This window comes from Acanthisitta chloris, unplaced genomic scaffold (genome assembly GCF_000695815.1).
Source record: "Acanthisitta chloris isolate BGI_N310 unplaced genomic scaffold, ASM69581v1 scaffold6708, whole genome shotgun sequence".
Taxonomy (NCBI): domain Eukaryota; kingdom Metazoa; phylum Chordata; class Aves; order Passeriformes; family Acanthisittidae; genus Acanthisitta; species Acanthisitta chloris.
In genome coordinates, this window is record NW_008688594.1 from 19,523 (window position 1) to 41,784 (window position 22,262).

The 22,262-nt window shown below is 39.2% G+C and overlaps 1 protein-coding gene across 3 annotated transcripts in view; it reads left to right on the top strand.

Annotated features, from left to right (window-relative positions):
- The window catches only part of ACSL1 (acyl-CoA synthetase long-chain family member 1), a 31,066-nt gene extending 10,907 nt beyond the window's left edge, over positions 1-20,159 (top strand). For all 3 annotated transcript variants that reach the window (XM_009081073.1, XM_009081072.1, XM_009081074.1), the window contains 16 exons: positions 993-1,092; positions 1,250-1,428; positions 4,022-4,054; positions 4,235-4,286; positions 5,102-5,175; positions 6,196-6,273; positions 8,547-8,681; positions 10,263-10,397; positions 11,137-11,232; positions 13,017-13,089; positions 13,754-13,842; positions 17,011-17,127; positions 17,531-17,674; positions 18,058-18,159; positions 18,257-18,328; positions 18,519-20,159. In XM_009081073.1, coding sequence (XP_009079321.1) covers positions 993-1,092; positions 1,250-1,428; positions 4,022-4,054; positions 4,235-4,286; positions 5,102-5,175; positions 6,196-6,273; positions 8,547-8,681; positions 10,263-10,397; positions 11,137-11,232; positions 13,017-13,089; positions 13,754-13,842; positions 17,011-17,127; positions 17,531-17,674; positions 18,058-18,159; positions 18,257-18,328; positions 18,519-18,659 — 1,620 coding nt within the window. In that variant the 3' untranslated portion in view covers positions 18,660-20,159. The remainder of the gene's footprint in view (positions 1-992; positions 1,093-1,249; positions 1,429-4,021; positions 4,055-4,234; positions 4,287-5,101; positions 5,176-6,195; positions 6,274-8,546; positions 8,682-10,262; positions 10,398-11,136; positions 11,233-13,016; positions 13,090-13,753; positions 13,843-17,010; positions 17,128-17,530; positions 17,675-18,057; positions 18,160-18,256; positions 18,329-18,518) is intronic.
- The last annotated feature ends 2,103 nt before the right edge of the window (positions 20,160-22,262 follow it).

Sequence of the window (22,262 nt, forward strand, 5' to 3'; positions counted from 1 at the left end):
TAGCTTTTAAAGTTGCATGCTGGTTTGTTCCTGTAATAGGAACTGACTGTAAAGGTACTAGATTTTTTTTGGTCATTCTTTGATGGGAAAATCTGAAATGTTCCAGTTCCATTGGCCTCTTCATGTGTCCGGAGGCTCCTGCTTCAGGGGTTGCATGCTATTGTGTGTTTTGGTGCAGCTAGTTGTTTGCAACCTTTACTCAATAGCTGCTGTCAGCAAAAGCACAAGCACTCTCATCTTACCTTGATGGTACTTTGGATGAAATCAGGCTTATATCAGTTCACATAACACACAGTAAGGTTGCAATATCCATTGTGTTTGAGTACTGCACTTGTTAGCAGACAAATCCTTCTTATGGTAGCTTGTAAGGGTGTAATTGCATTTTTAAACAGAATGATTAGTCTTGAGAAAAGCTGAGAATTTCAGGAGTTGGCTTTCGAAAGGACTTCTACTTTAACTGCTTATGTTGCATGTTTGACCATCAAATGAGAGGCAGATAATGTAGGGGCAAGAATACTGGGCATATATAAATTCAAATTGTGCCAAGACATGAGCAAGTCCTTCACTGATTCATGGCAATATAGAATATTGAAGTCTTTGGCTAACTCAATAACCCAAACCCAATAAAAAATAATGTACTCTTACTCAGTCTCTCTGTTAATAGGTAAACTACTGAGACAGTTAATGTTTATTTTGGGGTTTTGTTTTTTTTCAAAAGTACTTAATATTGCTTTTGGGGATAGAGCTGAATTTTATTGGATTGGATCCTTTCCCCACAGCTCTTTATTCGGGTTTTTTCTTACCTCCTTCCACAGATAAAAATTTAGTAGGTCTTCAAAGTAAACAAATGATACAAACTACCACTTACTTTTTTAACTACTTAGGGTTAGGGTTGTCTAAATGAGCTCTGTCCTATTATCTTCCTTGTTAGAATTTAAATATGAATCTTTCTTGGAGCAAAACAGTTACTTGCATCTTTTCTTTCTGTGCAGTGGGTCATCATTGAACAGGGATGCTATACATACTCCATGGTGGTGGTGCCACTCTATGATACACTGGGAGCTGAGGCAATTACCTACATTGTGAACAAAGGTAGGGCACTTCCAGTGGTTCAGCAACTGAATGTATGATGACAGAGCTGGCTGAGGGCATAGCCTTCAGAAAAGTCTTCCATTACAATGTTCTGAATATGTATGGATCTAGTCTAAACTCAGTTTGTCATATGGATAATGTAGTTCTCTTTCCTCAGCTGACTTGTCATTGGTTTTCTGTGACAAACCTGACAAGGCCAAACTTCTGCTAACTGGTGTGGAAAAGGGAGAAACTCCAATACTCAGCACTATTATTATCATGGAATCTTTTGGTGCGGATCTTGTGGAACGTGGCAAAAAGTGTGGTGTGGAAGTCTTCAGCATGAGAGAAATAGAGGTAAGCATGCTTAATGTACTCAACTGCTTTCATCCTATTTAATTGTGGGGAAGAGGACAGTTGAACAGATTTTTAGGACTGTGAAAAAAATGTGATGGATTAGTTTTGAAATACTTAACTATCTCTTGGATTGAAGTTTGCACAAAAAAACCCAACAAACAATAGGAGGAAAACAACTTGATAATGTTGCACAATGCTCAAAGTGTAAGAGTAGATATGCTAAGATGACAGAATGAAAGCTTAACACAGTCTAGACTGAATATTAGATCCGAGTGTTAAGGCTTGCCCATGTAAAACATAACATAACTATGTACTGTGACTAATACCTCAGAAACACTTCTTTAAAAAAGAGCCTGGGTAGGTTTTGATCTTGTGAAAAATGGCAATTTTCTCTGTACTCTGGACCTACCATATGTTTTCTGGGGGAGAAGAAAAATGACAGTAAGTGTTTTACTTACTGTCTGTGCTGATGCAGGGGAATGAGACTGTCAGGTTTTGAAAGTCTCATTTTGATTAACCATCTAGTGTCTTCAGTTTTGGTTTTGCTTGTAGATATTTTGTCTGCATAGATCTCTTATGCAAGTTTATTTCATAATTTCACTCGTTATTTGTAGAACTCTCTCCCAGGATCAAATTGCACAAAGTACATCTTTACTGTGAGATTGTGAAACCAGGTTTAGCCTGGTTTCAGCTGGAGTTCTGGAGAAGGCTTGACTCACTAGGCCTTGAGCATCTCCAGATAAGTGTGTTTGTCCTGTGAAGGTGTCAGTCACTTGTGAAGTGCATCATTTCACTGAACTTGTTTCCATAGCAGTTAAGACAGCTGTGTTAGTAGGGCCACCTTCTGGTAACAAGACAGAAAGGTCAGCATGCCTTTTTTAAAAGGTGATTGACTTTTTCATAGCTAACTAGCCTCAGCAAGACTGCCAGCTTGAAATGGGGCTAAAAACATCGTGCAGAGTAAGTGACTTACAGCTCACTGGCAAAAGGGTTGGGTTAAATTTGGAAAAAGCATAGTGTACTAATTTAGTATTGGGCCAAAATCTGCGTATTTCCTTGAGTTGAACTGCAGTTTTTTGATGGAGGAAGATGCTTTCCACTGGATCTTCTAACTACAGAAAAACAAAACTAGTGTGACTCTTGTCTTTATATTAGAAGTTTATATGCTTAAGTAGTGACTTTCAGTAGTACTTTGTAGCTCTTACTACATTAATGCAAACATTAAATGTTAAGTGATAGGTCCTCCAAGAGTTTAAACTTCTGAAGGTAAGTCAGAAGCAAACTTAAATATTTCTAATAGTGTTTCAATGAACAGGAGTAAGTTTTGTCACTTTTGTAAAGGGTAGAGACTTTTAGTATCTCCTGAAAGGCAACTATGAACTGTTTTAGGAACTTAGATTAGAATAGAATGACTATTTCTAGTTTTAAGTACTTGCTTTCTGGATTTCTATCTTGAACTTATTGCTTAGCTGTGCTTAAGTTCTGTGACCGGCTCCTCTGTATCTCCCAGATGCCATAAGCTTAGTTTCTTATGCTCAGTATCTATATGTATACTGTGGTTACTTAGAGCTGAGTAGCTGTGAATAAATGACTCTTTAATAGGAAGAGATGGTGGAGTTTTTTTCTAGGAGATAAGAAATGTCTGGAAATCTTAACTGTATATTCAGTAAATACCAGATGTTACTTGAAGTAGGTTGTAGGGAGGTACTGAGCTTCTGGTGCTGCTTGAAATGCAGATGCTGTTTTGAGCAGATAGCCATAGTGGTAAATCTTTGCATAATGCACCCTTTCAAAAAGGGTGCTTACAAGCTATACTTAACAAAAGGTGCACTTCAACTTGTGTAAGTCCTTATATGAGTATTGTTTACAGTCTTAAATAGGCATGACAGTAATAAGTCTTGTTTTGAAACATTAAAGCTCATAGATATTGAACATCAGCTTGCAAATATTTTCTCTTAATTGTTATATCTTTGATGATAAAAGGATCATCTTGGTATCCCTTCCCTTGTGCCTGAAGAGCCCTGACATTAATGGTCAGGTCTAAGTCAGTAAGGAGGGAGATGGGAGAAGAGGTTCTGGAGGAGAGATTCTTGTACCTCTACATAAGTGTAAAAGGACTACAAACCACCAGTGACCTTTCATGGGCAAACTCAGTCTTCCTTCTCACAAGCAGTGATGGTGTGAGGTGCTTACTGAGATGAACTTTGCTTCATCTGTTCAACAGTTTTGAGTGGCACATCTTCATGAGGTATAGGATTGATTGTATGTTGTGTCCTGTCATAACACTACTTAACCTTGAGCTTCCCTGGTGAGTGACCTCTGGTTTGCTAGCTGGAAAAAAATCCCATGAGCTTTAGATAAGTTATCATTTTTGTATTTGTATATATAATAACTACCATGTTCTATCTTTAAAATGTCCTTTAAATGCTTTGTTACTCTGGTGATAATCGTAGAATGGTTTGGGTTGCTAAATGCCTTAACAGACAGTCTAAATAATGAACTATATGATGTTTGGTAATGTTTGATCAATTTAAAACAAGAAAGTTACAAGCTCATGTCTAAACTGTTCTTCTCTTTTCTCTCTTTTCTGTAGGAGCTAGGAAGAGCACACAGACAAAAACCTATGGTAAGTATGAAATTAGTTCAAGTGACAATCTGAAGCTGGTTAGCATTCTTTAGATCAAACTAGCAAATCTCCCTATCTCCTGTAGCTCAAAAGTAACACTAGTATCTTGATGTTTTGTCCACGAAAATATTTTTTTCCCTTGCTATCTTAACCATACTAATACTTTCTTAACTCTCATAGCCTCCAAAGCCAGAAGATCTAGCAGTCATCTGTTTCACCAGTGGAACGACAGGTACACCTCATTACATTATGCAGAATTTATTATCCTGTATGTCCAAAATTAATTCAGAAGCTGTCCTACCTTTTTTCCAAGACTCCCCCTTCCTGCTGTATCTTTTTGGCAAGTAGTAGCTGGGGAAGTAGTATGGTAAGACTCCCATTGATATATTTTTTTATTTTCTTCTTTCTTCCCATTGATCACTGCAGAGTGCAGTATTGTGGGGTGGAGGTGTTACATTTTTGTGCTTGGCAATAAAAGAAGTAGTGAACCTGTATTTCTATAATAATAAGGGCTCTATATCAGACTTCAGACTTTCAGTTCCTCCACAGTCTTTTTTTACTGTATTAGCAAAATTCTTCCATAGCTGTAACGAACCTTGGTGTAAGACCAAAACAGGAAGACTGTCTAGATGTCACCCACTTGACATTTGTGAGTTAATACCCAACACTGGCATGGAGCAAAAGGAAGGAGTACAATGAGAAACGACACCTTTAAAGCAGATGTGAGAACAGAAAGTAGTCTGGGTTGGGTAGCTGCATCTTCATAGAGCAGTTGAATTTTGAGTGAGAAGCTTATCTTAAGAAACATGATGGTTTCTTAAAGATTTGCTCTCCTTATAAAATTTGTGAACTGCAGCACTAACTTACAACTTAGTTGTTGCCAGCCCTTCTTGAAAGTGTTAGGAAGTTTTCAGCCTTTGTTTAATTGATATACCAAGAAAGACATTGATATCAAAGAAGGGACTGATTGAAGTGCCATCAGATTAGCTTTACCACTGCTTGGTTATCTAAATTTCACTGTTGAATCCTGACATCCTTCTTCCTTAGGAAACCCCAAAGGAGCTATGATCACTCATCAAAACATAGTCAGCAATACTTCAGCTTTTGTGAAAACTACAGAGGTAAGCTTAACACTGTGGACTTACACAAAGGGAGAAAATCTAATGAGTAAAACATTGAGATGTCATTAACTTTGGTCTTAAGTTTTAGTAGGATCCAAACAACAATGTCACTTGACAGCACTCTGCCCTTGCTAGTCAGAAGCTAATGTTTGCTGGTTTCTTCTGTCAGGGTCAAGAACCTGACAGATCTACAATCTGGTCTGATCTAAACAAAATCTTACAAAGATCCTGATGTGGTTGTACATCACATTCTGCCACAGGCTTATAGTGTTTTCCATTAGTGCAAGCTCTGTATTGAAGGGTTTGTGTAAAGCCTAACCTTTTTCCCCGAAGGATGGGAGAAGCTATAAAGTATTTTAACCCCTCAAAAATACTTAAAGCCCTTGCATAAATAAGTAGCATGACTAGTTTTACTTGATACAGTGTTACCTTACAGCTTACAGTAGACAACTGAAGTTCATCTGTAGGCTAGTTAAGATGGTGGTTCTAACTTTTAACACATGCAGATGCAATTAAAAATGCAGTTGCCAAATACTTTACATATATAATTGCTTTTAAAGTAAGCAACTGGTCTTACGATTAGGTTATATAAGGCATTTCTGATATCAACCTTAGACTAAATTGGATAAGCAAACTTCCTGATCTAAGATGAAAGTGTATTTTTTTAACCCTTAAGGCATACTGTTTAAACCTTTCTTGTTCTCCCTCCCTCCCAATGTTTGTCATGGAATGTTCTGTGGTTTCTATCAGAATGTATTTCTATTCGTAGTCCTATGAAAGGTAAATTGTAGTAATCTTATCACTGTACTCAGCTCTACAAGATTATAATTTGTGCAATGTGTCTTTACTCATGCTAGAAGTCATTGCTGTAATCTTTTTAATGAAAGAAAGACAATACAGCTTCATTACAAAAAAACTTGAGGGCTGTGCTGTAGAGTTCAGATGCTAGGTTTCACTTTTGTGTTTAACTTGGGCAAAATAGAGAATCAATGAGAATTAAACTTCTGCTAACACTTTCAGAAAGCATTTATGCCTTCCTCTGATGATGTTCTGATATCATTCCTGCCCCTGGCTCACATGTTTGAGAGAGTTGTTGAGGTAAGCACCTGTAGTAATGAATTACTTCTCTTACACAATGCATGTCTCGTGGATCCGGGTGGTACATGCTATTCCTTTCACTCTTGCACGTGTGTATTAAGGCTTGAAATAAGGTTCAGGAAAACAAAGTCCCATAAATAGTATCCAGTGAGCATGAGACAACTGGTTTTCATGCCGAAATACAAATATTAGCCTTAGAGTTAGGGTTAATGAGGAACTGATTTACTGGAACATGAGACAATCCCTTAGTACACGTACACTGCCTCTCATATAATCAGTGCACTTTTAAAAATCCATGTCGTTCATTAGTCTGTGGACTTCAAAAATTTATTTTATGATGTGGCGTCCTGTTTGTTTACACAAAACTACTTTTAAGTTGGTTAAACTTAGCATTGCTTCCAAGAAATTTCAGCAAAGAGGAAGAGATTTTGTTACAGTGGGCTTCTCTTCCACGAAATGGAAGTGGTGTTTAATGCCATTTCGATGATAAACTTTGAAGTTCTCTTGGATCACTTGTTATACCATATAGCAAAACCTGGGGCTTAATTTTTGAGCATGAGGGGGCTCAGGTGGTCTTAATACTGGGAGCCTTGAGGACCTCTGAGTCTGTAGTTGGGTGCTATGCACTACTGAAAGGCTGCAATTTCCTTGGACTTCTTATATACTGCAGAGGCACAGGTGTTTAACTACTGCACTTATTGAAGTTGAATTAGCACCTCTTCCTCAGCTGAGATTGCAAATGTGTATATCAAAGGCTTATACAGGGAAATAAGCAGCTTTTATGTAAGTGTGAAAAGGCACATGGAGCTGGAAACTGACCTGTGATGTCCATTAGGAATCCTGAGCTTTCTACCACAAGTGTGTGTATATACATACATACATATTAAAATGTATATATGCATATGTGCTTGTGTCTGTGTATGTTGTGAAGATTGGGAATTAGCATAACTGAGGTGTACAGGTGCCCCTAGGCTTTCAGCACTCTCTCCTGGCAACCTTGATATCAGTTACACTTCAGTGTCTGTTTTACTTGCCTGTCTTGCACCAGAAGATAAAAGTAGAAACAGGATGGGAAATTGTGTTCTAAAGGATAAAATAAAAAAGTGGATTGCAGTATTCCTCTGCTGTTTGAGGCCTGAACAAAGTAGGTGATTACTTGTACATTTATAGAAGGACATTAAGCAAGAACACTTTTGGTAGAAAGGAGAAGATTTGTTACTGTTTGGGGTAGATATGAACACAGGCTCTGAGAGGCAATCTTTAGAGTCCTATTGTAAAGTTGATGTTTGCTGGGTTTTGCCTTCACAAGGAAGTTAGAGGGCCTGTGAACTTGATGTGAAAAATATGCTCTCACCTAGTAAAGGCAGTTGCTGCTCAGTCCATATGGACTGATGTATTTGCTACTTTTAGCAGATGGTGGCAAAACACAGGTGAAGGGGGAAAGTGATACTTTAGCATGTCTTGTGCAGAAAATGAGAGACTGGATGGCAGGGAATGAAGAAATGGTGTTAAGGAGGAAGCAGGAGAATTAAAAGCAGGTAGGTATAGATAAACATAAGAAGAATAGAGATGTAAAAAGAATAAATTAAACTCAAAATAGGAGAAAAAAGGGACTGTGGGTGGTAAAGCTTCTAGACTCTTAAAGGAGAATATAGAACACAACAGGATTGTATGCTTTCCTTTGTATAGGTGTAAAGTGATGCAGAAATAAGCAATGGCTCTGCTAGAGTTTTCTAAAGAGAGTCTTGATCACCTAACAACAAATCCTCTGCTCACATCAGTCCTGTGAAATGAGAAGGAAAACCAGTGTGCAAGAGAATGGAAATGAAGTAGCATAAGGCAGAAATCTCCACTGGACTAATAAATAGCATGTGCTGACTTTAAATGCTGTATTTCTTAGTATATAGCAGGGAACAAACAGAAGTCTAGTCTTTTTAAATAAGCTGTTGAACTCAATTTTAAATATTTTTCTTTTCAGTCTTTTGCTACCTCTGGAGTCACTGGCATTGCCTAATATTTGACCAGCTGCCCTTCTTGGCTAGAGACTTTTGTGCTAAGCTTGAAAGTCTTTGGCTTGTGTACACCAGGCATGTCTTGCTACTTGGTCTTTCTAGTACCATCTTATAGTCTGAGAATGCTGTAGAACTAGTCCAGAAGCTGAGAGAACTTAAGGTGGATCCTGCACAGTCCACACTGCATAGGACTGGCATATACATACAGCTGGAACACATTGTACCTCCTGTGTTTTCAGAGTGTTTTCTTTTTTCTAACAGTGTGTGGTTCTGTGCCACGGAGGTCGGATAGGATTCTTTCAAGGGGATATCAGACTACTTATGGATGACCTAAAAACACTGCAGCCAACTGTATTTCCTGTAGTACCAAGGCTGTTGAACAGAATGTTTGACAAGGTAAGTCTACAGGCATGAGTCTGGACCTCTGCAGGGTTTTAAGAGACTTCATGAAGTTTGTGCTGCCAGGGTGGCAGTAACTGGTGTGCTCTGGGATATTAAATCTGCATGCGAACAAATTTATGTATCTCTGCTAAAAGAGAGCTGAAAGTGCAGGAACTGGTACAGGTTGTAGTAAAACACTTCCAGGCAGCAAATACTAGCTTTCAAAAGTCTGACTAGAGGACTTGTTTCTCTCTATCTTGATTAATGACATACTGTTTTGCTCTGAGCAAGTTATTTAAGTCCAGTGTACAACATGAAAATGAGGCTTGGCATCTGCATGCCACGCTTTTAGCATCTGACTCATAGAGTGGAATTTGCACAGCAAGGTCAGGTGTTTGCCTATGTTTGCATGGACGCATACAAGTTTCCTACACTGCAGCCAGTGTGTTCTAGCTGGGAGAACTAACTATAAACTAGCCAGTCAGGAGTGCTATTGAGGTATGTCAGTAGGCTCACTCTCCTGTGTGTGCTGCTTGCCTGCTCAGGTCATCTGAGATACACTCTACTTCCAAATTCTCTTCTTGAACTTCAGATTTTAAATTCTTTTTGCATATCTTGACTCTTAGGATACAGCCAGAGGCATTAAAGGATATAATGTATGCTAAAGAAATGGTAGAGTCTGTGCTGTCTTAGCCAGGATATTTAATCATGAGACTAGAGGAACAGCAAGTAACACAAGGTTCTGTTTGGCCTTGGGGACAAAACTCAGATCTGTCTGAAGGGGAGGAAATTCTGAGGCCAGCCTTTAGTGCTTAAAATATAGCCCCTCATTCTGCTCACACATTCTGTGCTGGAGTTCGAGTAACAGAGTCAAAGCTTGGGACTTTATTCTCATGGTGTCCTTGTGCTTGTTAGGTCTGGTGCCCTGAGGCTTTCATACTGCTATAGCACAGTTTCAACCTCACTCAGCCTTGCAATGACCTAGCATGTAAGGTTAATAAGTTGGGAATTGAGGTGGCAGAGGGGGCATAATGCTGAAGTGTGGCTGGGTCTTCCTCTTTCCAAGTGAATATACTAATCTGTAGTCTGCTATTTAGTCTACTCTGAGGCTTCCTGAGAACTAGCAGAATTTTTTGAAAAGTGATCTAAAGTGCAGGTTTGTATATGCAGAAGACAGATCTCCATTTCGTATTTCTGAAATGACCTGCATCTCCTCAGAACACCCTGTCTTATGCTACATTTGATAGGGTGCTTTTCAGAAAATGCTGATTATGCTTAATTTGAATTTTGATGATACTGGAATAGAAAAGTAAACCACCATTTTCATTCATGCATTTTAACGAAGAAATTATACATTGAAATAGCATCACAAGCGAGAATTAGTTAAGTGGTAATTTCAACTCTTGGGTTGAAGGTAACCTTGAGGTAAAGGTCAAAATAAAAATGCAAAAGTATTTCTTACTGGAATTAAGATGCCTGCCAATAAAGGGTGCTTTAATTTACTTGGTTTTCACTGTTAAGAGTCTATGCATGCATCTGTAAAGAAAGGAATGGTAGTTTGTGAGGCTTCTAACCACAGTTCATCTTTCTTGATAGATTTTTGGACAGGCAGATACTTCACTGAAGAGGTGGATGCTGGATTTTGCTTCCAAGAGGAAGGAAGCAGAACTCAGAAGTGGTATAATCAGAAATAACAGTTTTTGGGATAAAGTCATCTTCCGCAAAATACAGGTATGCTTGGAGGCCTCTGAGTCGAAGTTTGCAATTGCTGAATTTCTTAGGCATGGTTATAGTCTTTTGTCACTGATTAAAGACTACCTGGCTACTCAGAATAAACATCAGAGCTGTCTTTTTATTTTCAACTTCATTTTTTCAATTCCCTTAGTCCTCATAGTATCAGCTAACTGTATTAAGGAAGTTACTCTCAAACAGTCTGGTGCTCCTCTCTTACCACTTCGAAAGCAAACACTGTCTTTCTGAAGGAGGAATGCTAAATATGACAGTGCCACCTGTAGCCCCTACTGTCTCCTCCTTGTGGGTCACTAGTAAGTTATGCCTACTATTATATCTGACACTCACTTGCTATGGCCTTAACCTTGGTTGTACAACGTGCCCCTGTGGCTGCTTTTTATAACATTCAGGATGTATGAGAAGCTGATACAAGGCAGTTAAAAATAAAACCATCGCTGTAAGGCCATGGCTTAAGCTCTTCAGACTTTTGGTGGAGTCTACATTGCAGTGGCACCACAGCATAGCCTGTATAGATATTCTGTTTGAGATACCATGTCTTCCAGCCATTAATGAGACTAAAAACACTGCAAGACAGACAGCTTGCAATAGCAGACTAAACTTTAATCTCTAACGTCTGTGGGTGGCACTGTAGGTGAACAGTGCTGAGGGTGGAATAGAACATGACTGAAAATATCTCTAAAATGCTTTTGGTGTCCACAGTATCTTGTGTCTGTTGTAGGCAAGTTTGGGAGGAAAAGTAAGGCTGATGGTTACAGGAGCAGCACCTGTATCTGCAAGTGTACTGACCTTCCTGAGAACAGCTCTTGGCTGTCAGGTGAGTTTCCTGGCTTTAATCCTAAAACAAAGATTTTAATACCCAGTTCCAGCTTTGATGTTAGAGCATTTCTAGTAGTTGGATTATATGGATAACTTTCTGGTGTTCAGGGAGACTACACAAGTGCATACTCTTTTCTGGAGTTTCTCTCAGTCCCCTGAGATTTTGTTACTCATCCCAAGGTCTTTAACTGAAGTAACCAGCTGACTTGTCTTCAGGGAAGGATTTTCTGATGAGCTGCTGTAAGCAGTGTACTTCGATTAAGTTTCTGGGGGTAGCCTTGTTTACAGAAGTATTTGTAGCTATTGTAGAGAATCTAATTATCACTGTGATGGTATCATAGTGTTATAGCTTTGAAGATGAGACTGGGGTGAATCAGATTGCACACATTGCATTTATCTTCAGAGCCTCTTCAGAGGATATGCTTTTGGAGGTACAATCTGAATAATAACGGCACAGAATTAAATAAATGTGTTGAAATTTGGGTGCTGATCTGCTGGATAGCAGCTCTTTGAAGAAGGACCTGGAGATTCTGGTGGACAAGAGGCTGTCCATGAGTCAACAGTGTGCTCTTGTGGTTAAGAAGGCCAATGGAATCCTCAGATGTATTAAGAAAAGTATTGCCAGCCCTGGTGAGGCCACATCTGGGCTACTGTGTCCAGTTCTGGGCTTCTCAGTACAAGAGGGACATGGAGCTCCTGGAGTGGGTCCAGCAAAGATGATTAAGGGATGGGAGCACCTCACTTATGAGGAAAGACTGAGGGAGTTGGGCCTGTTCAGTCTCAGAGATGACAGAGTGGACCTCATTAATGTGTAAAGCCAAGAAGATGGAGCTGGGCTCTTCTCAGTGATGCAAACCAATAAAACAAGAGGTAACAGGCAGAAACTGATACACTCACTTATGAGACTGAGGGAGTTGGGCCTGTTCAGTCTCAGAGATGACAGAGTGGACCTCATTAATGTGTAAAGCCAAGAAGATGGAGCTGGGCTCTTCTCAGTGATGCAAACCAATAAAACAAGAGGTAACAGGCAGAAACTGATACACAGAAGGTTCCACTTGAACATGAGGGAGAGCTTTACTGTACAAGTCACTGTGCACTGGAACAGGTTGCCCAGAGGTTGTGGATTCTCCCTCACTGAAGATACTCAAGAACCATCTGAATGCAATTCTGTGCTATATTCTTTAGGATGACTCTCCTTGAGCAGGGAGGTTGGACCAGATAACCTGCTGTGTTCCCTTCCAACCTGACCCATTCTGTGAAATCAATTTCAAGCATAGAAAACAAAAATACTCTAAAATATATTGGGCTTCTGTAACTTCTTGAAGTTTTTCAGTGGTATAACAATGTACCCTGCATAGAGCAGGGGAGCCTGTCCTGTATGTAGTAATCACAGAGCTGTGATGGGGTGTAGGGATTCCATTCAGACAGGCTGTCTCAGACAAACATCTTTACATTATGTGAATGAAGTAGCTGCTAGAGCTACAACTCTTCTTTTTTTTTTTTTTTCTCACTTCCTCTATTGCACTATGTTTTAATCTAAACAGGGGTCATGTACTGTGTGAAAATGAGTGAAATTTTGAATATTGGAATTGAAGGCGGAGTATTCACATTTAAGATCATGCACTGTGGTAAAACTAATATAGCACCAATCTTTTTAGAAGATGCTGGGGATTTTGCTACACTCAAATTTTAAACAACTAAAGAAAGAAACAAAAGATTACTTTAATAAAGAAACTGTTGAAAGGTAATGATCATAGATAATATTTTGATTTCACATTCTAGTTCTATGAAGGCTACGGACAGACTGAATGCACAGCTGGATGCTCCCTGTCATTGCCTGGTGACTGGACAGCAGGTATGATGTCTCGGTCTTCCTGTGTTAAATTTTTGGGGTGCTGAAATTCTTCAGAGGTCCCTGATCATATTATTTAATCTTCAGTTAACACCCATTCTGAAGGATAAGATTGTTTATCTTCAAGTGAAATAAAAAGGTTTTGAAGGGATCCCTTTATTTTTACTGCTAAATAGCTATAAATGTTCAGCAATTCAAACTTTTTAATAGGATTTATCCTTGTAAGTTGCAGTAGATTTAGGAGAGGGACGTCATTATATCAATCCTTGTAATCTTTATAGAACAGGAATCTGCTGTGTATAGAGACAGTGTTAGAAATTTAAATGGCAATTTTTGTGTGGGAAGAAGCAGTCTACATTTCTGTCAGCTGTTACATCTCTAGCTCCCTAACTGAAATAATACTGATAACTGAGACTATAGTGTGACTTCTGCTTCTAAAATGTCTGTAGAGTGAGGATTCTGATTGTAAGAAAAAGTAAGCCCGAGCACATGGTTCAGCTTATAACATTCTAGGGATATCTGAGAATTTTAATGTTTCAGTCCCAGCAGACTTAAGCTACCAGAAATCGGGTTTCCATCTTTCTTCAGTGTGTAACCAGCTTGGGTGTTTTAAGAATCTGACTATAAAAAGCAGTTCAGGCTATTGAAGTGTTACTCTATCTAATAGGTCATGTTGGAGCACCGATGCCATGCAGTGTCATCAAGCTTGTTGATGTACAAGAAATGAATTACTTGGCTGCCAAAGGAGAGGGTGAGGTAAGTAATTTCAGAAGGTCAATATAAGCCTCTTATGAAATCTTGGAAAAATGTTTTTGTTCCTGAAATAACTAAGTTTAGTGGAAGTGCCAAACATGGCCTGCTGCCTAAAATCAGAGACGCCTGCATGCAGTATCAGTGAATGATTCACAGAAGCAAAATGGGAAATAGCATATTGGAGGGGAGAAGCAGCAGCTTACATAGTAATCTGTTATCCCACAGTATACATGGCTATATGACCAACATGCCATCTTCCAGCTTGTGGGATAGCTGAGAAGGTAGCCATCTCATGCTGCATTTATCCTTCAGCAGAAGGGTAGCAGAGGGCTTCCCTCCCACCCCACTGCCAAGTGCTGGAGAACAGCTGATGCATGTAGCTGGTTATTCTGCTTGTGATGTGAGATGAGGTAATTTCAAGTGGCTTGAACACTGTTAAGAGAAATGCAGATAAAAATCCCATAAAGGCTGCTAATGATTTCTGACAACTGCCTGTACATTATTAACTTTTTTCTGCAGCCTACACAAAATGAGGGCATGTTTTACAAACTGCGCTTTGAGGACTCAGCTTTTTATATAATTTTATATGCTGTCTTCTAAAATACTTCTTTTCCAAGTAAAATATATACAGCTGGTGTTTATACTTTGAACAGATGTCCATGTACTACATTATTTTTCTCAAGGCCAGAAAGCAAATGAACTGTGGTGTCTTTCATATGCTTTTGAGAGGCTGTGGGGGCAGTTGGGGAGTAAGAAATGGATATATTAAAAAGTAGCTTAAGTAACTAACTATTTTTTGGCTACAAACAATTCACAATCTTTATTTGTTGTAATTCATATGAGACTAGAGACAAATCATTGTGCTTTAATTCCCAGAAATACTCAAGGATTTAGTCAGACTTGGTGGTGGGAATCTGTTTGCAAGTGGAGAACTATGTCCAAATTCTTTCTTGTCTTGCACATGACCCCATCTTTAGTCTGTGAGCCATTTTTGCTTCACTTTATGCTTTTAAAGCTTGATCTGCTAGAGGAACTGACTACAAGTTCTTACAATGAGAAACAGTTTTTTAGAAAAACTTCTAAAAATGTTTTGCATGCTCTTCCTGTGAAAGTTTGCTGCATTAGGAGTTATTTTGGATTTGAATAAAAATGCCCCTTAATATATCAGGTACCATCTTAGTCTTTCAGGCCCAACTTGCTCAGTGTGAACTATTCTGAATTTACTGAATAAGTGTGTCACTCATTTCACAGAACTGAAGCCCATGGCTATGGAATTGCCTCTCCTTATTCTTTTGCCTAAAATAAATCTTCTTCCTTGTCTGCTTTTCAGCTGGATTAAACACTCCTAGTGCTCCTTTCTGAGAGTAAGCTTTCAGTATTCTCCATTCTGTCAGACTTGCTTTTCACTTTTGTAAGTTATCCATGGTCAAGAAGGATAAATTTGTGAATAGAATTATATATGATTATATGCAAATGAGGTCTTAGTGCCAGTTAGCAGGATACAGATAAATTATTTGCTGTCTCTACTGAGAAGTTGTCACCTACTGCCTTCCTGTGATTATAGGAACCACAAAAAATTAAACATTTGATCAGTCAGTCTTTGACTTGATTGGGACGTGTAGAGCTTTTCTTTACTCATATCCTTAGAGATAAGCTCTGTTTTGTAACAGAAATGATTCAGTTTTTAAAGCATGACCTTGGTTTGGTCCTGAGCTTGATATCTACAAGGTCATCAAAACCCTCACTTACTGTACTATAGTTCAGCAGCATGCTGAAGTAAGCACTGAAAATACTTGGAAGGAGTTTTTCAAGAAGCAGTTGATGAACTACATTAGTAACTACTAGTCTGAGAATCTATATTAATGCCTGAAAAATTTTTTTTTAGCTAGTTCCTTGCCCATTTTACAATTGTACTAATCCCCAAGACTAATAGTTGGCCTAGTATTTTATTGCCCTCCATTGATATTTATTATCCATTTGGCCTTAACTTAAAATTGTATTTTCTATCACATATCTTCTGGCATTCCTTTGTTCTAGAGTTCTGATACTATTGCTCAGACCAGGTCCTTCTTACTGTCTCATGTCATCCATGCATGGCAAGCCACTCCCAAGCTAGTGTGAGGGTTTGAATAATTTGTTGCTTCTGAGGACAGCCTGTTTTGTAGAGCTTTTGGGGTTTTTGGACTCCTGATTCCCCAGCAGTTGTGTGCAGTGGGCAAGTTTTGCTTCAGTCTTGTTTATCTTTTCTATCTGTGTCCTCGTTTCTGAGCAAGGTATTCTATAGTCCTGCTGATTCTTAAATAACAAGAGTTGTATACTGCATCCCCCTTCTCCCCACCAAAGAAAACTTACACAAACTTGATGTTACATTGAGAAGAAAATACTTCAATTTGGGATTGTCTCTGGATACTTCAGGCTCTATACTATATTCCTGACTAGTTGCTTTACTTTTATATCCACTTACTGACAGATACTCTAATTTGGCTCGTAAGGTCTGACCTGATTGTGGCAACCTTTTCACCTACAAACCTTTAATGTTGTTGGTCTTTTTCTCATACCTTGTAAGCACATTTTTTGCTCCTAACAATGCTGATACATCCAACTCAGAGTTGTTGTTCTTGGTTTTCTACTTGGTACCACATATACAGACAGACTTCAATTTAATGACAGCTGGGTGCCTTTTATAGAGAATTCTTGAGTGCTCTAAGTCCTAAGGTATTAACTGGTTTCCTTGGGGATGACAAACCTGTCATTCGCTTGATGCGCAGCTTTTTTTCCCCACTAGTTTTAGCACAATGCCCCTGCTGTTTACCAGAACTGAAATGAACATGTTCCCAGGCTGCAGGGTAGTAGTTCTGGATCTAGCATAATTTCTTCAGATAAACAAAACCAAATTTCTTTGGATAAATTCAGATTATTCAAATAGCAGCTAGGAACACTGCCGTTAGACTGGAAGAGAACAGATGCTTCCAACTGCTTCTTATTTTACTTCATGCCAATGGAAAACATTACATCTCCAAAAACCATGAGTAGAGATTTACACTTACAAATGCATGAACTTACTCGTCTTTTTAGTGTGGGTTATTGAGAACCATTGGAGAAAGCATTTGTTGCAAATAGTGGTTAATTTCCTCCACAGTAGCATCACTACTAACAAACATCTGTTTTCAGGTGTGTGTAAAAGGGCCACATGTGTTCCGTGGTTATTTGAAAGATCCAGAAAAAACAGCAGAAGCTCTGGACAAAGATGGGTGGCTTCATACAGGAGATATTGGGAAATGGCTACCAGTAAGTTTACTTCTACAGCTGAAATAATTGTTATTATTTCTGTTATTATTAATTGTTATTACTACTAATAACACTGTAGTTATTAGCAGTAGTTTAACTAATAAAATAGAAAATATTTGGTGTTGAACAGAATGAATTAGGTGAAAGACAAGTAATTTGAGGAGGAGAATAATTACTGTAGCTACATCTGTGTGCCTGGGGCTAAAAATGTATTGGCAGTGCCAATCCTGAGGCTTTCCCTAGTTTAGCTGAGATGGGTGCAGAGCCTGTTTTCTTCTAACATTAGTCTGACAGTGCTCTAGCTCTAGCACTGTTTTACTGTGCCAGCATGGTATGCTGAAGCTGTGTAGATTGGCTTTTCACTTAAGTGCCTCTTCTCAGTGAACGTTATTTCTGTCAACAGAATGGTACATTGAAGATCATTGACCGGAAAAAACACATATTTAAACTAGCCCAGGGAGAGTACATAGCACCAGAGAAAATAGAGAATGTGTATCTGAGATGTGAAGCACTTGCTCAGGTGTTTGTCCATGGAGAAAGCTTGCAGGTAAGCATTTTTCAGGTATTTAAAAAAAGTAATGCAAAAGGAGACTCCAGAAAAGTGTCCTCCTTTTCTCCTTCCCCCACCCCAAACTCTGGAACTGAAGTCTAAAATTTTTATATTCAATTTTTACCATTGCACATTTGGGTTTTGAATTGACTCCAGCAGTTACATAGTATGTTCCTGGATTTAGTTTTAGACCAGGTAGTGGAGCTGGACTAATTTAATTGCAGGGTTCTGAACCGTACTCATGTGTTCAGGTAGCAGAAAGCTGCTGACTTTACAGCAGGATCAGAAATGCTCTCCAAAACCTAACTGACTAGTAAGAAATGTGTAGGAACTGAAGTGTTGACTTAAAGAAAAAAAACTTGACAAAAGTTTCTTTTTAGGCCTTCTTAGTAGCTATTGTGGTACCTGATCCTGATACTCTGCAAAATTGGGCCAAGAAAAAGGGATTTGGAGGCTCCTATCAAGAGCTATGCAAAAACAAGGTGAGGCATATCTAACTAAACAGCTGTTCTGCATCATCTTTCTCAAGTTGATGCTTATACAAGCATGAAGCTATACAATGTATTCTTGCATCCATAGGAAGTAAAAAAATTCATTCTGGAAGACATGGTGAGGATTGGAAAAGAATCTGGTTTGAAGTCATTTGAACAGGTAAGATGCTTGTGAGAACCAAACAACTAATTCTTTAAACTTCCTAACACCAATATAATCTGACTCTCCAGAAACTGCTTTTAATTTGCATCTGGAAAATTTAAGCAATAGGCTTTGTTATGTCTGGGCAACTTTATAGCGTTGTCTATTTCAAGTGTTGCAGCTTGGCTAGTAACCTTTTACTTTCCAGGTGAAAGACATTGTCCTGCATGCTGAAATGTTTTCTATCGAAAACGGCCTGTTGACACCAACACTGAAGGCAAAGAGACCAGAACTGCGAAAATACTTCCAGTCACAGATAGATGAACTCTATGCTAATGCCAAAATGTAACTGCAAGTGGAATGAGTGAAGTGGCACACGTCTGTCTACTGTTTGCCTTCATATCTGTATTTTGACTACAGCAAACATAGGGAAGGAAACTGTGCAATTGTTAACTTGTACAAAAATGGGTACTTGCCATAGGAACATTGAAGAAATGGAACACTGCCTTACTGTCAAGTTGTGTTGCATACTGTTTTTATGGTGACCTACAATTTCAAAAAAGAGCCTTAACTATAAATGGTAACTATATGTAAGTTATTTAAGATTTCCTTGGCCAAAAATGGGACTTGCTTTCACCAAGAAGCTAAGGTTTTCTTGTTGCCAGCATGTTTGCTGTCTGCAGTGTGTTTTGCAGTTGTCAATGCCACAAAGGTTTTGGCAGCTTTGAAATTGCCTCTTAGTATCTTGCATCCTCAGAATTACTTAATCTGTTTAAAAAACCCAAACAACCCACCACCCAACCACCAAAACCCCCAAACCCTTACAGCTATGTAGCTGGTGTCACATCTTCCATCAGTCCTAACGTTAATTGGGGCAAGGCATCTGACTTGTATCTCCCTCCTACATCTGCAGCCAGTTCTGAGATGTACTTTATAAGGTAGAAGTCAGCACTCCACACAAAGGAGATGATGAATAGAGGTTCCTCAGAGTAAGTCTGCATGTGATGGTTCCACACTGGAAGTGTGGATGCAGTTAATCCAGCAAGTGTTAATCTGCTGCATTAGCACAATTCTAGAGTGGTGCCAGCCCTGTGAATGAGCAGATCCTAACTCTGGCAAGAACACTAGAGACCTAAAAACCAAACCTTTCAGGAGGCTGGGCTATGCTAACAGTCAGGGTAAACATTGCACCTGTACTAGCCGCTTGTTTCCCTGTAATGAACTTGTATTTACAATGCATATTTTTAAATGTGCCAGGTCCTCTGTAAGTGGAAGAGCTTCTGACATAACCTCTGTTTTCTGTGCTTTATGTATGAGCCACTGAGTATTCTTCACTGAATAGCAAATTAGGTCAGGTAGAATGTTTTTGCCTGATGCTTTGCTGCAATTGGAAGTATTTATATATGCCAACAGAACTGTATGTTGGCCCAGGGTAGGTGTTTGTTCAGGGATAAAAACCTAATTCCCAGATAAATTGCAAAATAACTAGTTACCTTTTGAGAGATCAGCAGAAATAAGCCTTATTACAGCATAAGTCTTTGCTATCCTTAACAGAGTTGGTTTTGCATTAGCATCCATTGCTGTTTTTTGAAAACATGGATATATGTAAAATACAAGCACAACAAGGTTTGCACTAAGATTTGTGTGTGATTGTAATGCACTACTCTGTAGCATAATTTCATATGTGTGTGCAATTAAGGTACACAAATCCAAGTCAACTGTTAGAGCAGTAGTTTGTTACATTGGAATTCAAATGTTTGCTTAGTGTTGGCTATTTCTATGTTTTATAAAACCAAAACAATTTTCAAAACCAATGAAGGAAACCAAAATAAATATTTCTGCATTTCAAGTCGGTGAAGTGTCTGTTTACCAAGGAAAAATGCTGCTGACTAACACGCCCAGGTGTAATTTGGTAACTTGACTAGCTGTAAAGCTCTCCACTGCTACAGACATGCTAAATACACGGTAAAGGCTGCTTGTATACACTTTGACCCTTGGAAGGTAACTGTGTAAAGTTTTTGGCCAATACTTGTAAGGAATGGACACTGTTATATGTAACTTGCTCCTTCAGTATTCCTAAACAAGAATCTTTACTTTGGTCTCCAGTATGGTTTCTGACAGTTGTGTTCTTAACACCATAGTTGACTTGAGTGAAAGCTGGAGTTTTCTTAAATTCTTATGCAGCTTTTGGATGGTAGTGGTTGTCCTTACTCCTGCCTTTTACACTATGCATCTGACTTAAATCAGGACTAAGGTATTAAAGATTTCATGGGCAGTGTCATGGTTTAACCCCTGCCAGGACACTAAGCCCCATGCAGCCGCTTGCTCACTCCCCCACCAGCTGGATGGGGAAGAGAATCAGAAGGGTAAAAGCTAGAAAAACTCGTGAGTTGAGATAAAGACCAGTTTAATAGAGAAAGCAAAATCCACACACACAAGTAAAACAAAATAAGGAATTAATTCACTGCTTCCCACGGGCAGGAGGTGTTCAGCCATTTCCAGGAGAGCAGGAGTGACAGCGTAACAGTGACTTGGTAGGACAAATGCCATCACTCTAGATATCCCCCCTTCCTCCTTCTTCCTCTTACTTTATATACTGAAGCTATGGTCTGGAATATCCCTTGGGCCAGTTTGGGTCACCTGTCCTGGCTGTGTCTCCTCCCATTCCCATGGACCCCCAACTTCCTTGCTAACATGGCAATATGGGAAGCAGAAAAGGCCTTGGCTCTGTGTAAGCATCTCTACACTATTGTTGCTGTGTTCTGCACAAATCCAAAGCATAGCCCCATAGTAGCCACTGTAAAGAAAGTTATCTCCACTTCAGCCCAAACCAGCACACAGAATTACTGACCAGGGCAGATGAAGCATTGCCACAAAGCCACTGTTTAGAGCTCCCTGTGATCACACGTCAGTGTGAGATACTAAGCACACTTCTGTTCCTACCCTAGCCAGTAATTTGTGTATTCCTTTATACATTTCTTCCATACTGAAGGCAGTCTAAACCAAATTGTTTTCGCTTACTGAATAATATATTAAAAAATGTGTGTATGCTGCTTGGAGAGACAGAGTGACATGTTACTTCTAACGTCTCCTAATGGAGATGGCTAAGAGACAGATAAGAGCTGAACCTAAGGTTTATATTCTTAACACATTCTATCAAAGAAAACCTTCTATCACTACAGGAACAAAGCTGTGCTGTATTATCTTTGGCTCAGGGAATTTCTAAAATGGAGCTGGGAAATAGGCAGCAAATTAGAAGTCTAAAGAGAACTTGCCACCTGTTAATTCTAAAGTTATTATTACACTGTTTAGCTCACTGGGTTGGATAGGAGGAGGCAGGTGGGGGTGTCACCTGGAGCAGCAAGTGATCTGTGGAAGAACATCCTTACCTGTGCATGAAGAGGTGTGACACAAAAAAGGCCCCTCTCAACTAGTGAGACTTTTGATGAATTGCTAAATCTCATGTTAACAATTTAATTGCTAAGTAATTTAATTATCAGAGGTGGAATTAAAAGTTTTCCAGCTAACGTTTTGGGGTTTTTTTTGCACACTCAGTAAGTAAAGTAAGTAAAGAAGAAAATTAATTTCTTCTTAACTGCTGCAAGTTTGTGACCTTGAATTTCAAGTTATCTTTATAAAAATGATATAATCGTTTCTCCAGATGCACAGCATCAGTCCAAGGCAGGGAGAGAAGAAGAGAATAAAGTTTTGTGGGTTTTCTTTGTCAGACGAATTAACAGAAAAACAGCAGAATGCATGCGGTTAGGTGAATTCTTTGGAACATCGAATCCAGAATGCGCTGTGCTCAGGGCAGCACGTAGGTACACACGGGTCCTGGGGGCGGGGGAAATCTTGCTATTTGGAACGGGAAAGCAGCGTCGGGAACTGAAAACAACAACGCAGCTGGCGACGCGCAGGCCTGTCCCGGCGGGGGAGGGCAAGGCAATGAGGG